General features: G+C 44.2%; 1 protein-coding gene across 1 annotated transcript in view; it reads left to right on the top strand.

Moving 5' to 3' along the window:
• c7 (complement component 7) overlaps nt 1–21,257 on the top strand; it is a 42,461-nt gene that overhangs the window by 6,466 nt on the left and 14,738 nt on the right. The window contains exons 5-13 of the mRNA XM_031894371.1: nt 343–484; nt 1,419–1,557; nt 3,933–4,070; nt 6,391–6,634; nt 10,616–10,729; nt 11,982–12,148; nt 14,442–14,670; nt 16,474–16,651; nt 17,477–17,564. Of these exons, the coding sequence (XP_031750231.1) occupies nt 343–484; nt 1,419–1,557; nt 3,933–4,070; nt 6,391–6,634; nt 10,616–10,729; nt 11,982–12,148; nt 14,442–14,670; nt 16,474–16,651; nt 17,477–17,564 (1,439 nt within the window). The remainder of the gene's footprint in view (nt 1–342; nt 485–1,418; nt 1,558–3,932; nt 4,071–6,390; nt 6,635–10,615; nt 10,730–11,981; nt 12,149–14,441; nt 14,671–16,473; nt 16,652–17,476; nt 17,565–21,257) is intronic.

Here is a 21,257-nt window from a genome sequence, read left to right as displayed (position 1 = left end):
TCATCTGCCCTGTGGCCATATTCCACATTCTATGCCGCTTTGCTAGAGGCTTTCCCACGATGCTAGTGCTTGGTTTAAAAAGGAAGCTTGATCTGCAGAATGAACAATCCTATAAACCATTAGATTTCCAATTATAATGAACATTTTTTTTACCTAATCATATGACAATCTAGCAATACTTCCTCCCAGAAAATGTCAGTTTTAGAATGGCAGCCTTAATCATTCTCACTACCGCTAGCTCTGTGTATGAGCAGCTATAGGTAGGGCTGGCTGCCAATCCAGAACCGCTGGAGAAAGGCTGGTAACCACTTCACAACAACTGTTTTCCCTTTGTACCACTAGGGCAATGCATCAGCACTTCACTTGTGTGCAACGGGGACCATGACTGTGAAGAGGACAGTCTTGATGAGCACCAGTGTACGGTTTTGCACAAAGTCTGTGATATAGACAAATATCCTCCTAACACGGAACTCACTGGATTAGGGTATGTAACAGGAATTCCATTGTGCCAGTGGATAAAACTAGCGTGGCACCCAGAGCATCTTATTTCTATTGAAAGCATATGGGAAGGTTCCTTCATGTTTCTTGACTGGTCTTCCATCCTGAATACCATATATTGAGGTTGTACATTGGAGGGGGTAGGGTTAATAGTAGTAATGTACAACATTTTTGATGCATCGTGAAGGTAGTTTGAGAAGGCATAGAAAATCCTCTGTGCTTGTGGTATAAATAAGAATTAATTTACTATACATGAAAAAACACAATTATTTTGTGGGAATATAAAATGTGCCTTATATCTTCACCACATCCAATAGAAACCTCACAATTTTATTTACGGCACAACATTTTTCAATCATTGGGTGCAAGTTACACCAAAAATGTAGGCAAACCATTTCCCTTTACCCCCCCACCCACCCATCAACCCATGTGACTCAAGTCTTAAGCTCCACCTTGTGGCCACAAGACATTATTTTAACAAAAGCATTTTTCCATAGAACTTTCATCTTCTTAAGGCATTATACATCAGCTCCAGCAAACAGTATTTTATTACTTGTGCAACCCTCCTTGGGTTTAGAAAGTCCATTGATCCATGAGGTTTGTCCCATGACACCTTCCTGCAGGGATATGTGAGGTCAAAGAGCCATAGACTAACCCGTCAGAATTAAAGCACTGGATCAAGTGCTGCCTAACTCGGGGGGTTCCTAATCCAAGAGAACTCTGTGCTCCCTATCTCCCCAAACAACTGTATTTTATTTGTTTATTTTATTCTAGTCCTTTTGTTCTTGTATGCACCTCTGATCACAGTCTTTTGTAGCCAATATCTTGTCATAGCTCAGCGCTGTTCTTTACACTGTATGACATATTCCTTTCCATAGATATGATATATTTTGACATTTAACTACAAATTCCTTTTCCAGTTACAATGCCATCACTAGGAAGTTTACCAGAAATGTCATTCACACAAGAAGCTTTGGTGGGAAGTGCCGAAAAGTATTTAGTGGGGACACCAGAGACTACTATAGACTGAGTGAGAATGTCCTGACTTACACTTTTAAGGTACAGTATAAGAAATAGCCTGGAACACTGCAAACCTGAATCGCTGGAAGGATGTTCCATTCTCTATTCAAACTGGGCACTTTAGTATTAGAAAATGTGTCAAAATTCTATATATGTACCATTGCATTTCAATTGCAAGCACCTTGTATGAGTTGCTCAGTTAGAGCTTATGGTATGAGGCCCCAGGGATGGTTTAGGAAAGTCAGATAGGACCTTTGCACTGGGCCTATTACATCAAAGAGGCCCTGGAGGTACTTACTGCTTCAGGTACTGCCAGTTTTACCAGTAATTCATGTGTGTGTGACTTAGTCTTCAGTTGTGGAACCTCATGTATGTTGGAGACAGGGTGTTGTAAAACCATATCTCTCAGGTGTAGATCAATAATTGGGTCAAAGTGGTTCTAAAAGAGATTCTGTCATGATTTTTATGGTCTACTTTTTATTTCTAGATTACACTGGTTACATAGCAAATAATTCACTCTACCATGTAAAATTTTATTCTTCAACCAACAAATGTATTTTTTTTAGTTGTAATATTGGTGTGTAGGCGCCATCTCAGTGCATTGTGCCTGAGTCTGAGCTTTCAGAAGGAGCCAGTGCTACACATTAGAACTGCTTTCAGCTAACCTATTGTCTCTCCTACTCCCATGTAACTGGAGAAGTCCCAAGCCGGACTTGGATTTCTTACTATTGAGTGCTATTCTCATATCTATTGGCAGCTGCTATCTTGCTACCTTCCCATTGTTCTGCTGATTGGCTGCTGGGAGGGGGGAGATATCACTCCAACTTGCAGCGCAGCAGTATAGTGTGACTGAAGTTTATCAGAGCACAGGTCACATGGCTGTGGCACCCTGGGAAATGAGGAATATGGCTAGGTCCCTACTCTAATCCTTAATAAGCTCCTTGATGGAGCTCAGGATGCTCACTAACTACCCTATTCCTATCACTCCTGCTGTGATCTATCCAGGATACATATAAGATACAGGATACATACAAGATACAGGATACATACAAGAAACACAAGCCAGTACACACTGGGAATTTCCAAACATGACTTTTATTCAATCAACATTTTATTCCTTACCTGGGACCTTTGTCAAGGTCCAATATGAGCGCAATTACAAGCAACATTTATAGACTTACCCCTGAGTAAACCACAATCAGTGCACACCCCTCACCTCCAACAGCGTTATGGGAAAGAGAGGCAGGAATACAGAAGTGATTAAGAAAAGAAATCTGAAAGACAAAAACCAAAAAGGACATTTTTGGAGTGTCGGCCTGAACCCTCCTGCAGGTTTTGGTCCTGCCCACACATCACTACTGTCAGATTATTATATCTATTATTTATATGATCACTTGCTCGTGTGATCTGGTATTGATTGAAAAGACCTCAAAATTGTCACCTTTGAGTTAACTTTTTGTATGTTGTAGAGCAGCGATCCCCAACCAGTGGCTCGGGGGCAACATGTTGCTCACCAACCCCTTGGATGTTGCTCTCAGTGCCCCCAAACCAGGTAGTTATTTTTGATTCCTGACTTGGGGGCAAGTTGAATAAAAACAAGATTTCCTACCAAATAAAGCCCCCTGTAAGCTGATAGTGTGCATAGAGGCTGCCTAATAGCCAATCACAGCCCTTATTTGGCTCCTCCATGAACTTTTAAGGTGCTTGTGTTGCTCTCCGAGTCTTTTTACATTTTACTGTGGCTCACGAGTAAGAAAGGTTGGGGACCCCTGTCGCAGAGAGTAATATTCTGAAACAATTTGCAACTGGTCTTCATTTTTTATTATTTGTGTTTTTTTAGTTATTTCACTTTTTGTTCAGCAGCGCTCCAGTTTGGAGTTTCAGCAGCTATCTGGTTGCTAGGATCAAAATTACCCTATCAACCAGGGAGCATTTCGAATGAGAGGCTGGTGTATGGATAGGAAATATACTGAATAGAAAAACAAATGATAAAAAGTAACAATAACAATATAATTGTAGCCTCACAGAGCAATAGTTTTTGGCTGCCGGGGTCAGTGACCCCTATTTGAAAACTGGAAAGAGTCAGAAGAAGAGGTCACATAGTTCAAAAACTATAAAAAAATAAATAATGAAGACCAACTGAAAAGTTGCTTAGAATTGTTCATTCTATAACATGACTAAAGGTTAATGCAAAGGTGAACCACCCCTTTAAAGTTCTTTGTCAATGTAATTACTGTTGCAAGTTTGCTTGTCCTTTCCTGCATTGCTGGTTCTGATTGCGACGTACATGTACAACTGAAATAATGCAGTAGAAAGTTCTTCTCAAGCCAAGACTCCAGTTGTACCCGTCATTATGCAGAATTTGTATTTTAGCTTTCAGATCCTTCAGGTTCATTGTTTCCCTTTCTTTGTAGGTGTCAGTAAAGAATGATTTTAGCTATGACTTCTATAGCAGCACCTGGTCTTACGTGAAGGAAACCGAATCAAGAACAACGTCCAACTACGGATACCATCACTATCACAAAAATACACAATCCAACACTAAGGAAAAGGTAAAAGCCTCTCAGAGATTACAGAATGGAGATTTTAGCAGCATTAAATATCTTACACTTTTTATAAGCAGTTTGCGTTCTCCCATTTATAGTTATTTGCTTATAATTTCCTGAGCAGTTGTACCAGTAAGTACAAGGGAATACCAGTGTTGTAGCCCTAATTTGGGGGTATCTCCCTGTGCCTGTCAAAGTTCTGCTTTTGCATCTGCTTGACTGGCCACACCCCCAATGACATCATGGAAGACACCTGGACTACACAATAGGAGGGCAATGGGTAGTGTTTTGGAAGGTTGTGTCCAGCCTGTGTGACTGATTATGAAGGCTAAAACAATAACCTACAAAGGTAACAACTTTGTAGTCCATATCAAAGAAGTATCCCAAACTCAATACAAAGTCTTGTCTTAAAAAAAAAATCAAATTTTTATTCAAATATCCATCTTAAAAGCATACAGACCCCACAGAATGCCACTTTTAAGATGGATATTTGAATAAAAATGTGATTTGTTAATAGAAGACTTTGTATTGAGTTTGTGATACTTCTTTAATATGGACTACAAAGTTGTTGTCCAACTGGTGGCCTGCGGCCCCCCATCTATCTGGCTGCTGTGACTGCTTACCTTTGTGTAACTGATCACACCTCAGACAGACTATAGGAACTGTGCCAGCATTGTGTCACTGTATATACTGCAGTACAAACTGTTTATCTTGGAGTGGTCATGATCAGTTACTTGTGGAGTCATGATATGTTTCCCTGTCTCATTCATTACTCTGCTTGTCCTGCCCTACTCTGCCTGTGCATGCCATACTCTGCCTGCCCTATGCTGCCTGTATGTGCCATACTTTGCCTGCCCTGCCTGTGTGTGCCATACTCTGCCTGCCCTGCCTGTGTGTGCCATACTCTGCCTGCCCTGCCTGTGTGTGCCATACTCTGCCTGCCCTGCCTGTGTGTGCCATACTCTGCCTGCCCTGTCTGTGTGCACCATAATCTGCCTGCCCTGCCTGTGTGTGCCATACTCTGCCTGCCCTATGCTGCCTGTATGTGCCATACTTTGCCTATCCTGTCTGTGTGTGCCATACTCTGCCAGTGTGTGCCATACTCTGCCTTCCCTGCCTGTGTGTGCCATACTCTGCCTGCCCTACCAGTGTGTGCCATACTCTGCCTGCCCTGCCAGTGTGTGCCATACTCTGCCTGCTCTGCCAGTGTGTGCCATACTCTTCCTGCCCTGCCTGTGCGTGCCATACTCTGCCTGCCCTATGCTGCCTGTGTGTGCCATACTCTGCCTGTCCTGCCTGTGTGTGCCATACTCTGCCTACCCTGCCTGTGTGTGCCATACTCTGCCTGTGTGTGCCATACTTTGCCTACCCTGCCTGTGTGTGCCATACTCTGCCTACCCTGCTGTGTGTGCCATACTCTGCCTGTGTGTGCCATACTTTGCCTACCCTGCCTGTGTGTGCCATACTCTGCCTACCCTGCTGTGTGTGCCATACTCTGCCTGTCCTGCCTGTGTGTGCCATACTCTGCCTCTGTGTGCCATACTTTGCCTACCCTGCCTGTGTGTGCCATACTCTGCCTACCCTGCTGTGTGTGCCATACTCTGCCTGCCCTGCCAGTGTGTGCCATACTCTGCCTGCCCTGCCTGTGTGTGCCATACTCTGCCTGTGTGTGCCATACTTTGCCTACCCTGCCTGTGTGTGCCATACTCTGCCTGCCCTGCCTGTGTGTGCCATACTCTGCCTGCCCTGCCTGTGTGTGCCATACTCTGCCTGCCCTGCCTGTGTGTGCCATACTCTGCCCGCCCTTTGCTGCCTGTGTGTGCCATACTCTGCCTGCCCTGCCTGTGTGTGCCATACTCTGCCTGCCCTTTGCTGCCTGTGTGTGCCATACTCTGCCTGCCCTGCCTGTGTGTGCCATACTCTGCCTGCCCTTCGCTGCCTGTGTGTGCCATACTTTGCCTACCCTGCCTGTGTGTGCCATACTCTGCCTGCCCTTCGCTGCCTGTGTGCCATACTCTGCCTGTGTGTGCCATACTTTGCCTACCCTGCCTGTGTGTGCCATACTCTGCCTGCCCTGCCTGTGTGTGCCATACTTTGCCTGCCCTTTGCTGCCTGTGTGTGCCATACTCTGCCTGCCAAACTGGGGAGCTGCTGAACAAACAGTTAAATACATCAAAAACCAACAAAGGAAAAATAAAATTAAGAGCACTTGCAGAAAATCACAGTCTACATTATACTCAAAGTTAATATAAAGGGGAACTACCCCTATCTGAAGGTTTGCATACATCATATAATAATAGTAATACTGTTTCTTTTACATTTTCAGAACTACCAGCTGATGGTTATAAAGAACTATGTAGAAGTCGCTCAGTTTATAAACCAAAAACCAGAGTTTCTCATTCTCTCCGAGCCCTTTTGGAAAGAACTGGCCAGTCTCCCCTCTGTCTATGAATACACCACCTACCGAAAATTTATAGAGAAATACGGCACTCACTTTCTCCAGTCGGGATCCTTGGGAGGAGAATACAAGTTTCTATTTTATCTTGAGTCAGAAAAAATTACTTCAAATGGTAACGTACTGATCCTGTTTTACATTCAGCTCATTGATACCATAGTTACATAGTTACATAGGGTTGAAAAAAGACCAGTGTCCATCAAGTTCAACCCATCCAAGTAAACCCAGCACACCTAACCCACACCTACCAATCTATATACTCACATACATAAACTATATATACAACCACTAGTACTAACTGTAGATATTAGTATCACAATAGCCTTGGATATTCTGATTGATCAAGAACTCATCCAGGCCCCTCTTAAAGGCATTAACAGAATCTGCCATTACCACATCACTAGGAAGGGCATTCCCCAACCTCACTGCCCTCACCGTGAAAAATCACCTACGCTGCTTCAAATGGAAGCTCCGTTCCTCTAATCTAAAGGGGGGGCCTCTGGTGCGCTGATTGTTTTTATGGGAAAAAAGAACATCCCCCAACTGCCTATAATCCCCTCTAATGTACTTGTACAGAGTAATCATGTCCCCTCGCAAGCGCCTCTTTTCCAGAGAAAACAACCTCAACCTCGACAGTCTCACCTCATAGCTTAAATCTTCCATCCCCTTTACCAGTTTAGTTGCGGTCTCTGCACTCTCTCCAGCTCATTAATATCCTTCTTAAGGACTGGAGCCCAAAACTGCCCCCCATACTCAAGGTGAGGCCTTACCAGGGACCTATAAAGGGGCAAAATTATGTTCTCATCCCTTGAGTCAATGCCCTTTTTTATACAAGACAGCACTTTATTTGCTTTAGTAGCCACAGAATGACACTGCCTGGAATTAGACAACTTGTGATCTACAAAAACCCCTAGATCCTTCTCCATTAAGGAAACCCCCAACACTCTACCATTCAGTAGATAGTTTGCGTTTATATTATTTCTACCAAAATGCATAACTTTGCACTTATCAACATTGAACCTCATTTTCCAGTTTGCTGCCCAGTTATCTAATTTTGTCAAATCGCTCTGCAAAGCGGCAGCATCCTGCATGGAACTTATAGTTTTGCACAATTTTGTGTCATCAGCAAAAATAGAAACAGTACTGTCTATGCCCACCTCCAGGTCATTAATAAACAAGTTAAAAAGCAAAGGCCCAAGGACTGACCCCTGCGGTACTCCACTAACCACACTGGTCCAATTAGAAAATGTTCCATTTACAACCACTCTTTGTACTCTATCCTTCAGCCAGTTTTCTATCCAATTACAAATATTATGTTCTAGGCCAATATTCCTTAATTTGATCATTAACCGTCTGTGAGGTACTGTATCAAACGCTTTAGCAAAGTCCAAGTAGATGACATCAACTGCCATTCCAGCATCAAGGTTCCTACTCACCTCCTCATAAAAGGCAACTAAATTAGTCTGGCAAGATCTGTTACGCATAAAACCATGCTGGCACAAACTAATAGTATTGTGAACTGCAATGTATTCAAGTACCCTATCCCTTATTACCCCTTCCAAAAGTTTTCCTACTACTGATGTCAGACTAACAGGCCTATAGTTTTCAGGCTGAGAACGGGATCCCTTTTTAAATAATGGCACCACATTAGCAATCCGCCAGTCTCTCGGCACCATGCCAAACCTCAATGAATCCTGAAAAATTAAGGGAAGAGGCTTGGCAATCACAGCGCTCAGCTCATTTAATACCCAGGGATGAATCCCATCCGGTCCTGGACCTTTGTTTACCTTTACATGTTCAAGTCTCTTTTGAATTTCCTCCCGAGTGACCCATGCGCCAGTAGCTAAATTACTAGAACTGGGCATATTACAAGGGAAGCCTTCATTATCTGGCTCCTCAGATGTATAGACAGATGAAAAATAAGAGTTCAAAATTTCAGCTTTTTCCCCGTTCTCATCAACCAACGTACCCCCCCCGTGATAATAAAGTTCCCACCCCTTCTTGCTTCATTTTTTTACTATTCACATAATTAAAAAATAATTTTGGATTCTTTTTACTCCTAGCTGCAATATCCCTTTCCATCTCTATTTTAGCTTGCCTGATAGCTTTTTTGCATGCTTTATTTGCTTCCTTGTACCTGATGAAAGTTTCCGCTGTCCCAGCTAACTTGAATGCCCTAAAAGCACGTTTTTTCTTACCAACCTCGACAATAACACTTTTATTCAGCCATAAAGGTTTTGCTTTGCGCTGCCTCTCCTTGCTTACAAGGGGGATATACTGTTGTGTATACCTACAAAGCAATGTTTTAAAGATGTTCCATTTTCCTTCTGTGTCTAACCCCATGAAAAGCCTTTCCCAGTTGACACATTGCAGAGATGCCCTTATACTGGCAAAGTCTGCACGTCTAAAATTGAGTGTTTTAGTTACTCCCTTATAGCGCTGTCTCTGCAGCATTATCTCAAAGGAGACCATGTTGTGATCACTGTTCCCCAAATGCTCACCCACACAAAGGCCAACAGCTTCCATCATCCCCTTTTACTAGTTGGTGGGGGAAGCAGGGAGTTGCTGAAGTTTGCCCATCACTGCTTCTGCCTCAGCCTGACCAAGGCATTGGGTGTATGCTGAGTCAATGTGGTCTATTAGAGTTTGGTAGAGTCGTTTGTGCTTTCTTAGAGAAGTATAATCAGATCAAGGCATCTCCTTCTATTACTAAAGCTGGCCATACACGCACCGATAATATCATACAAAACCTCATTTCGTACAATATTCGTGCAGGAGGCTGCTGATATCGCTCGACTCGCCGATCGGTTAAAAGATTTTGATCGGGCGCCATAGAAGGCGCCTGAGCAAAATCTGCTTTCAGAGCTGAATCGGCAGAAGGAGGTAGAAATCCTATTGTTTCTACCTCCTTATCTGCCGTTTCAGCCCTGATGAACGTTAGTGGTGGATTGGAACGATCTTTTGTGCGACCGATGGTCGCACGAAAGATCAAAAATCGCCACGTGTGTGGCCACCTTTAGGCAAGCTTTTGAACCCTTAACAGGATTAATTAGTGAAACACTAAAATAAGAAACCTAAGCAAAACAAAGGAAGCAACTGCACTACAATTTTAATGGCTAAATGCAATCACCAGTGTTTGTGGCAGCTATCCAAATGCCTGTAGCTAGGGTTGCCACCCATCCAGTATTGAATTGGCCTAGCCAGTGAAACACCAGTGAAACACTAGGGGCTAATATTACAAATTTACCAGTAATGTGCTTGTTGGAAAATCTGTAACTCCCTCTCATTTAGACCCTGACTTTCCCTCGTAAGCCATGATCCACTCCAGTTCCGGCTCCAGTTTAAGAATTGTACCTCTTCTTTGCCCTGATTCATGTAGGGTTGCCACCCGTCAGACCTGAGAAGCCTTTCTGAAAATTAGGAAAAATGGGCAGGCAGTTTCTGGTTTTGACCTGGACAGCCCAGTTTTCAGAAGGGCTTTCCTAGATTAGCCTCGCCCTGTTACCATCCCAGCCCCACCCTGTGACATCACTGTCTCCACTCTGTGACATCACTGTCTCCACCCTATGACATCACTGCCCTTCCCTGCCCGGCTTTCGGCAGGGAGAAAAGTGTCAACCCTAGATCTATGCACTGTGTCATCAACCTGCCCACCTGTACATCCAGGCTGGTATTATAGTTTTTTAAAAGTGGCAACCCTACTTGACAGGGTGGGACTGGGGGGCACGTCGGGAGAGGGAGATTGGTGGGCTGGGGGAGCGCTGGCGGGTATTGGGTCTGACATTGACACACACCAGTCAGTTAACCAGCTTGTGTGTTTTTGGAGCGTGGGAGGAAACCCATATACAGGGCTGTATTTAGGTATGGTGCAACCCTAGGCACCGGACTTAAACACACCCCCACTTCAGACACCGGAATTAACAACATATGGTAAAGATCAGGTGACTGTAATTCCAAAATTACATTATACTCCATGAAAAGACCTGAAAATATTTTTTAGTTCCAGCTTTTTGTCTCGAAACTCGAATCTCTCCCAGAATCTTTAAAAAAAATTTATTGTTGTGGTATTTCCAAATTGTGCTTTTTTTCTGTCTAGGTGTCACCATAACAGATATGCAGTCATGTACATCCAAAAGTACAGGTTTCCTCTTCTTTCATCACTCATCGACGGAATGCAAAAAATTAAATGAAGTCATTAAACAATCATCAGGTAAGGATGAGTGACATTTTAATGGTCAGTCTGCACTTATACTGCGCTTATACCCTGTGTAATCCGCCTCGTGGGGCTTTACAGCCTCTAACACACACCTCGTTGTTTGCCTTGTTGAATTGATTGTTTCATTTATAGATTCCTTAACTAAACCACACCCCAAGGAGTATTGATAACACCCCCAAAGAGTAGCGATAGCACCCTCCAAGGAGTAGTTATAGCACCCCCAAGGAGTAGCGATAACACCCCCAAGGAGTAGCGATAACACCCCCAAGGAGTAGTTATAGCCCCCCCAAGGAGTAGCAATAACACCCCCAAGGAGTAGCGATAACACCCCCAAGGAGTAGTGATAGCACCCCCAAGGAGTAGCGATAACACCCCCAAGGAGTAGTGATAGCACCCCCCAAGGAGTAGCGATAACACCCCCAAGGAGTAGCGATAGCACCCCCAAGGAGTAGCGATAGCACCCCCAAGGAGTAGTGATAACACCCCCAAGGAGTAGCGATAACACCCCTAAGGGCTCTGGCACACGGGGAGATTAGTCGCCTGCGACAAATCTCCCTGTTCGCGGGTGACTAATCTCCCTGAGTTGCCATCCGAGAGCCATCAGTTGCCATCCCACTGGCGAACATGTAAGTCGCCGGTGGGATGGCACACGCGGCGGCGCGATTTCGGCAAATCACCAAAAATGCCTCGAGAGGCAACTTCGGCGATTTGCCGAAATCGCCTGCGCAGTGTATACCATCCCACTGGCGACTTACATGATCGCCGGTGGGATGGTAGTTCGGGGAGATTAGTCGCCCGTGACAGAGCCCTAAGGAGTAGTGATAACACCCCCAAGGAGTAGCGATAACAATCCTAAGGAGTAGCGATAACACCCCTAAGGAGTAGTGATAACACCCCCAAGGAGTAGTGATAACACCCCTAAGGAGTAGTGATAACACCCCTAAGGAGTAGGGATAACACCCCATCTTACACAAGCCAAAATTTGGCTCAGTGGCAGCCAGGCCTTATTTAAGCCTGCAAATGAAATGAGTAAAGTGCAATTTCAAGCACAATCACCATGTTTTTTACCTATAATTTTAATAATTTGGTATTGTGGGTAAAAAACATGGCGATGGTATGTGCTCAGTACAGGGGCAAGCAACCACAACTACTAAAAACTATACATGGGGAGCGTTTAACAGCCCTCCCTCTCATGTCTCATGCTTCCACTACTCCCTTGTTTCCATGTGTTGTGTATTGTGCGTAGGATCCTCAGGCAGAGAGGTGCGAGGGGACGTGTTTGCGCAGGGAGGAGAAGCGAAATTCGTTGCTGGGCTCAGCTCTTTCTCTCTAGACAACCCACAGGCAAATGAGAACCGCTATGCCTCCTGGGCTGGGTCTGTGTCCAATCTGCCAAGTGTTATCAAACACAAGGTGCGTATTTGTATTGCTTCCCACACTGTACTGATCATTTCTAATGAATGAGAACCAAATTATCAGTTACAAATGCCCTTAGTGCTTGCATCTTGCTGCATCTGGCTGCAGTGCCTTGAGTGGTGCATCTGCTGAAAAGTGCAGAATACTGTGCTCTCCGGGGGGAAAAAAGCTGCCTTATGGTATAGTATGCACTGTTGCCATTGTGTGTGAGCAGGAGAGGGGAAGAAACTCTATATTCTGCCCCCTTGTCTGGGCACCATGCTTGCTGCCTCCATGGCTATGCTGGTACCACACCTACTGCATGTTAGTATTAATGTACAGACTGAACAGTAGATGTCTCCCTTGGGCAGAGGATCCTACACATCGGCTTCTATATTCAGTAATAAAGCAGCAATATAACCAAAGCTCTTGGTCTGCTGACTCCCCTACTGGAGTGAAAACCTATAATGAACCTATTTACTCTGTGGTGGGTGGGGGAACCCTACGTGCAGTTGAGGGTTGGAGGGTAAGAGGGAACCCCATGTCCCGGTCAGCCATCTGTCCACCACTCCCAAACTTTAAGGGTCTGGAGAGGGGGAATACAATGCAGCAGGCCCCCCCCAATAGCCGTGGGGTCTGCTGTATTTTAGTTACACCACTGTATTCACTGAAAGGTTAAGAGATTGTAAGGCTCATATGTGGGGGCAGGTGGAAGAATGCTCGGCAGTCAGCTGCAATTGGGGTGATTGTATGTGCACCCACAATTGGTGTTTAAATCAGTGGGGGGCACTTGGTTGCTTGCCTATGAAACTAATAATCCCTTGGATGATGCCATTAATGAGGGAAGACTTAGACAAGTTAGAGTTAAAGTTAACGTTAGGTTAAATTAATAATGAAGGGAAAAGGGGCAAAAATGCCCCTGAAAATATCATTACCCTCTTAAGACATTTTTGCCCTTTATTAACAGTTTTTGTTGAATTAAAGGGCTAGCTCACCCTAATGTTACCTTTAATACTCACTCCTATTCTTAGCAACTTTTCCACTGGTTTTATTTTTTATCCTTTTTGAATGAATGACCACATTCTACTTCTACTTCTTTCCAGCTTTCAAATATGGGGTCTCAGCCCCCGGCAGCCAAAAACTGCTGCTCTGCGAGGCTACAGTTTTATTATTACTTATTATTACTTATTATTACTTATCATTCATATTTAGGCCCTCTCTCATGCATATCCCAGTCCATTGTGCAACTTATTGCCTGGTTCCTGGGGTAAATTGCAACCAGATAGCTGCTGATTTAAAAATCTAAATCATTTAATGCCAGAAATAATAAATTAAGACTGATTGGCAATTGTCTCAGTTTGTCACTGTCTGCATCATACTAAAACTTAAGTTAAAGGGGAACTACCCCCTAAATAAAAGGATAAAAGAAAGAGTTAACACTGTGCCATGCATTCCCTGGCTGCCCTCTGGTTCCCTGTCCTTTGTAAGGGCTTCCAATTTGTCATCCACTACTTTGCCTGCCGTTTCTTCTTAAAAAGCCTTGGCGTCTGGGAAGATTGGACAGAAAAAGCAATTGAGGATGTGACTGATACAGGAATGACCTATCTGCATGATAAATGATTTCATGTGAAAATATGTTATCAGTGTGCTCGGCATTCTGCTCACGTCTGCTCACTCAAACCTGGCCCTGCCACAATGTATAGGTGACTGCCAGAACACCCCCGTCATTAATGTCACTTTCCTGTGACCAGTTTGGTGGGACACCTGCGCTGTGAAACTGAGCCCAATTATGTAGACGGACGCTAGCGAACCATGGAAGTCATGGACACGGCCAAAAATCTTTGTTTCCTCGTCTGCTGATTCCCCATCCACATGCTGAAAAGGCACATTGGCATATAGGTGCCTCACTGGACAATCATGAACTTAAAAATCTGCCCCTAAGGTGCCAGGAGGACCAAACGTTCAGCAGTGTGGTCAAAAGTGTCCAAAACGATTGGCCAAGTATGAACGGTGGAAAAGCTAAGAACTGAGATGCTCCTGATTAACCTGATTCTTATATTTTATTCAGGGCGGTTTTAGGGAGGGGAAGAATCATGGTGGTCCCATTGGGAAACATGTAGATTAAAAAGTACATATTAAAAGTATGGGATTCACTGTTCAGAAACCCATTATCCAGAAAACTCCACATTACAGAAGGGCCATCTCCCACAGACTCCATTTTAATCAAATAAAACTAATTTTAAAAATGATTCCCCTTGTAATGTAACTTGTTGCCCAGCCCCTTGGTTCTAATTATCTGATGTGTCTGCAGACAACCCCTCTATATGAACTGGTGAAAGAAGTGCCCTGCGCCTCGGTGAAAAAGCATTACCTGAAGAGAGCCATAGAGGAGTACATGAGTGAGGAGAGCCCCTGCCGCTGCAAGCCGTGCAAGAACAAAGGCGTGCCGGGCGTGGAAGGGACGCAGTGTGTGTGCTACTGTAAGCCCAGCACCTATGGGCCTGCCTGTCAGTATGGAGTTCTGGTCGAGGGAGATCCAGGTATGTTCTACAACATATTCTCTCTCACACACATTAACATGTATTTCCCAGCACATACAGCTATTATGTGTGCACAGAATGCATGCCATTAACTCCACCCAAACATAACTTTTTGAAAAATAAACATAATCTCAAGCAACTTTGCAATATATATCAGTTAAAAAATACGCAGTCTTTTCATGATGTTTAATGTAATAATATGGTTTGGAACAGTTCCCTAAGCCCCGCCCCCTGTTCCCCTGCTGATCTGACTGGCTACTTTGAGACTCAAATAAAACAGTAGTCGCCTGTCCTCAGCCTGCCTTCAGCCTGCATCCTCCCAATCCCACAATTCCCTGCTGCACACGTGATGTCAGTAAGGAAAGGAACATCTCAGTGCAATGCATTGTGGGTTATGTAGTTCCTGCATGCTGTCTGTAAGCTGTGGAGAAGTTGTTACAATTTGTAACATCTGTGTTTTAGTCCCTCCTCCCCTGCGAGAAAGAGAGGAACTGTTTTGCAGCTGTATTTCAGCCTATAAGAATGGTATTTATTCATGCTTTTTTGTAGGAACAGATTACAGTGATAGGTATATTAGGGTTTCGGTGCTGTGTGGGGCTCTTTAACAAATTTTGGTTCAGAAGCCAAAGTTCCCCTTTAAATGCAGACATCCATAATTATATGATACTTACAGTTATCTACTATATGTGCCATAACCACAGAACTTGCCATACACCTTTCATAGATTTATTTACATTCATTTCATGTACTGTACCCTGGGGGGCAAGTGCTAGTGCAGTAGTGCTCCTAATTGAACATTCTGATGCGGGCATTGCCTCCTGATACCTACGTTCCTTCCCTTACCCACCCCACTTGGATCGAGTTCTGCCTAACACAGCTGCAAGAAGGAGTGTAGAAGCCTGTCGCCATTCTTCAAATGCCCCAGATGTGCAAAGTGGGAAACAAATGGTGCATTGTGCATCCTGCATTGTGCTACCCTTTTCTGTGATTTCCAGCAGTATTCCTAAAGGTTTCCATACACGACCCGATGTAGGGGCAGCAACGACGGGCCTGCCCGACCGACATCTGGCCTCAAATCAGGCAGATATCGATCGGGCAAGTTAAAAAATTCAGTCGGATCGGGGACCACATCGGCTCGTTGATGCGGTCCCCAAACCGACTACGCCCATTACCGTCGTTATAACTCGATCATTTGGCCCTGTAGGTGGGGATATCGGCAGAAGATCCACTCGCTTGGCGACCTTGCCAAGCGAGCAGATCTTGACGTGTATGGCCACCTTAAGTGGGGGTCATTCACAATGCAAACCTGTGCTTGACCCAGTCCAATGCATCAATTTATATACCCGCACACATTTGAAGAATGGCAGCTGACCTCCTTGGGAGAGGCACATAGACAGGGCAGAGCTAGCTGCACCTCCTGATGGGGGGCTGTCTTGCTTAGTGCAGCTTTACTTAACGCTCTATTGACAAATGAGTGTATCTATTGACAAAACTGTGGATTCAATATGTTGAGGCTATGGACACTTAGGGGCACATTTATCAAAATGTGAGTTAAGAGCTTAATAAATAAAAACTCACCCATGTTCTGTTTATTACTATGGGATTTTTTGAAGCGTATTTATCAATGGGGGCAAGTTAGAACTCACCATTTGATAAATATGCTTCTAAAAATCCCATTGGAATGAATAGAACATGGGTGAGTTCTTATTTACACAATAAATGGGTGTATACAATGAACATACAGATTTACATACAAAACGACCAATAGGGTACAGTTTTACATGGCTGTGCTTACTTTTGCAGCGGTAGTCGATGGCAGTTGGAGTTGCTGGTCTGCTTGGAGCCTCTGCCTGAGTGGATCAAGGAGAAGAGTTAGGAACAGAGTCTGTAATAACCCAGCACCAAGTGGAGGCGGACTGAAGTGCATCGGAGATTCAATAGAAAGTCAGCAATGTGAGGACTCGGAACTGGAACATTTACGGTATGTTCTCCTGCAATAAAGGGATTTCGATATATCAGAGGTTTCTACACTGTGGAGCTCAGAGCAGTAGCAAGGGAAGCTAAACGGCTGGGTAGGGGTGTCATTAGGCAGAATGTATGTTTGGCCTTACACAGATACTCTTTAAAACAAACCCTGAGTATATTGGGTGCAATTAGAAGCTCTTTGGTATTCTAGGGGCTATGGCTGAATGACTACTACATCAGTGTATCATCAGTGGCTCCTGGGTTTGATTCCAACCAGGGCATCTGTTCTCCCAGTTTCCTCCAGGTACTCCACAAACATACAGACAGGCCCCTGAAATAATTAACCTTAATGTGTGAATGTGATAGGGACCTTAGACTGTAAGCTCCACTGGGACAGGGGATGATGTACAATCTCTGTAAAGTGCTGTGGGAATGTGTCTGCACTATTTAAATACCAGGGGAAAAAAGGCATGTAACCTCGTTAAGGTCACATTTACATTAAATTATAGTATGATGTAGACGTGAAATTCTGAGACAATATGCAATTGGTCTTCGTGTTATATATTTTGTGGTTTTTGCATTATTTAACTTTTTTTCCAGCAGCTCTCCAGTATAGTATTTCAGCACCTGTCTGGTTGCTATGGTCCAGAAAGTCTAGCTTACCCTAGCAACCTAGCAAAAGGTAAACCACCCCTTTCAACAGGGGTTTGAAAATGAAAGATCCAAAAACCATTATAAAACTTAGCATCAACAAGCAACCACAGCCAGATGATTATTCTATGGAGCTGTATGTTTGTTCCTATTTATATGTAACCGTAATGCTTTTTTCCTCGGTCTGTAGTACCGTCGAGCCCCACTGCTTTGATATCTCTATAGTACCTACAGAATTTTGCCCACCCGCTCCTCTTCTGGAAAATGGATTTATCCAGGTAATGCACAGCGGTTATATTCAGTATTCAGCATTTCCATTAACTGACCTGTGTATGTGTGAGTACATGAGGCTTTTCACAAAAAAAATAGTGTATCTATCCACTCACATACAGACCCATACTGACCTATCTATCCACTCTTATACAGACCCATACTGACCTATCTATCCACTCACATACAGACCCATACTGACCTATCTATACACTCACATACAGACCCACACTGACCTATCTATCCACTCACATACAGACCCACACTGACCTATCTATCCACTCACATACAGACCCATACTGTCCTATCTATCCACTCACATACAGACCCATACTGACCTATCTATCCACTCACATACAGACCCACACTGACCTATCTATCCCCTCACATACAGACCCACACTGACCCATCTATCCACTCACATACAGACCCACACTGACCTATCTATCCCCTCACATACAGACCCATACTGACCTATCTATACACTCACATACAGACCCACACTGACCCATCTATACACTCACATACAGACCCATACTGACCTATCTATACACTCACATACAGACCCACACTGACCCATCTATACACTCACATACAGACCCATACTGACCTATCTATACACTCACATACAGACCCATACTGACCTATCTATCCACTCACATACAGACCCATACTGACCTATCTATCCACTCACATACAGACCCATACTGACCTATCTATACACTCACATACAGACCCATACTGACCTATCTATCCACTCACATACAGACCCATACTGACCTATCCACTCACATACAGACCCATACTGACCTATCTATCCACTCACATACAGACCCACACTGACCTATCTATCCACTCACATACAGACCCACACTGACCTATCTATCCACTCACATACAGACCCACACTGACCTATCTATCCCCTCACATACAGACCCATACTGACCTATCTATCCACTCACATACAGACCCATACTGACCTATCTATACACTCACATACAGACCCACACTGACCTATCTATCCACTCACATACAGACCCATACTGACCTATCCACTCACATACAGACCCATACTGACCTATCTATCCACTCACATACAGACCCACACTGACCTATCTATCCACTCACATACAGACCCACACTGACCTATCTATCCACTCACATACAGACCCACACTGACCTATCTATCCACTCACATACAGACCCACACTGACCTATCTATCCACTCACATACAGACCCATACTGACCTATCTATCCACTCACATACAGACCCACACTGACCTATCTATCCACTCACATACAGACCCACACTGACCTATCTATCCACTCACATACAGACCCATACTGACCTATCTATACACTCACATACAGACCCATACTGACCTATCTATACACTCACATACAGACCCACACTGACCTATATATCCACTCACATACAGACCCACACTGACCTATCTATCCACTCACATACAGACCCATACTGACCTATCTATCCACTCACATACAGACCCACACTGACCTATCTATCCACTCACATACAGACCCATACTGACCTATCTATCCACTCACATACAGACCCATACTGACCTATCTATCCACTCACATACAGACCCATACTGACCTATCTATACACTCACATACAGACCCATACTGACCTATCTATCCACTCACATACAGACCCATACTGACCTATCCACTCACATACAGACCCATACTGACCTATCTATCCACTCACATACAGACCCACACTGACCTATCTATCCACTCACATACAGACCCACACTGACCTATCTATCCACTCACATACAGACCCACACTGACCTATCTATCCCCTCACATACAGACCCATACTGACCTATCTATACACTCACATACAGACCCATACTGACCTATCTATACACTCACATACAGACCCACACTGACCTATATATCCACTCACATACAGACCCACACTGACCTATCTATCCACTCACATACAGACCCATACTGACCTATCTATCCACTCACATACAGACCCACACTGACCTATCTATCCACTCACATACAGACCCATACTGACCTATCTATCCACTCACATACAGACCCATACTGACCTATCTATCCACTCACATACAGACCCATACTGACCTATCTATACACTCACATACAGACCCATACTGACCTATCTATACACTCACATACAGACCCACACTGACCTATCCACTCACATACAGACCCATACTGACCTATCTATCCACTCACATACAGACCCACACTGACCTATCTATCCACTCACATACAGACCCACACTGACCTATCTATCCACTCACATACAGACCCACACTGACCTATCTATCCCCTCACATACAGACCCATACTGACCTATCTATACACTCACATACAGACCCATACTGACCTATCTATACACTCACATACAGACCCACACTGACCTATATATCCACTCACATACAGACCCACACTGACCTATCTATCCACTCACATACAGACCCATACTGACCTATCTATCCACTCACATACAGACCCACACTGACCTATCTATCCACTCACATACAGACCCATACTGACCTATCTATCCACTCACATACAGACCCATACTGACCTATCTATCCACTCACATACAGACCCATACTGACCTATCTATACACTCACATACAGACCCATACTGACCTATCCACTCACATACAGACCCATACTGACCTATCTATACACTCACATACAGACCCATACTGACCTATCTATACACTCACATACAGACCCACACTGACCTATATATCCACTCACATACAGACCCACACTGACCTATCTATCCACTCACATACAGACCCATACTGACCTATCTATCCACTCACATACAGACCCACACTGACCTATCTATCCACTCACATACAGACCCATACTGACCTATCTATCCACTCACATACAGACCCATACTGACCTATCTATCCACTCACATACAGACCCATACTGACCTATCTATACACTCACATACAGACCCATACTGACCTATCCACTCACATACAGACCCACACTGACCTATCTATCCACTCACATACAGACCCACACTGACCTATCTATCCACTCACATACAGACCCACACTGACCTATCTATCCACTCACATACAGACCCACACTGACCTATCTATCCACTCACATACAGACCCATACTGACCTATCTATCCACTCACATACAGACCCACACTGACCTATCTATCCACTCACATACAGACCCACACTGACCTATCTATCCACTCACATACAGACCCATACTGACCTATCTATACACTCACATACAGACCCATACTGACCTATCTATACACTCACATACAGACCCACACTGACCTATATATCCACTCACATACAGACCCACACTGACCTATCTATCCACTCACATACAGACCCATACTGACCTATCTATCCACTCACATACAGACCCACACTGACCTATCTATCCACTCACATACAGACCCATACTGACCTATCTATCCACTCACATACAGACCCATACTGACCTATCTATCCACTCACATACAGACCCATACTGACCTATCTATACACTCACATACAGACCCATACTGACCTATCTATCCACTCACATACAGACCCATACTGACCTATCCACTCACATACAGACCCATACTGACCTATCTATCCACTCACATACAGACCCACACTGACCTATCTATCCACTCACATACAGACC

This window comes from Xenopus tropicalis, chromosome 1 (genome assembly GCF_000004195.4).
Source record: "Xenopus tropicalis strain Nigerian chromosome 1, UCB_Xtro_10.0, whole genome shotgun sequence".
NCBI classification, from domain to species: domain Eukaryota; kingdom Metazoa; phylum Chordata; class Amphibia; order Anura; family Pipidae; genus Xenopus; species Xenopus tropicalis.
Note: the sequence above shows the minus strand (reverse complement) of the source record. Positions and strands in the feature narration are given on the sequence as shown.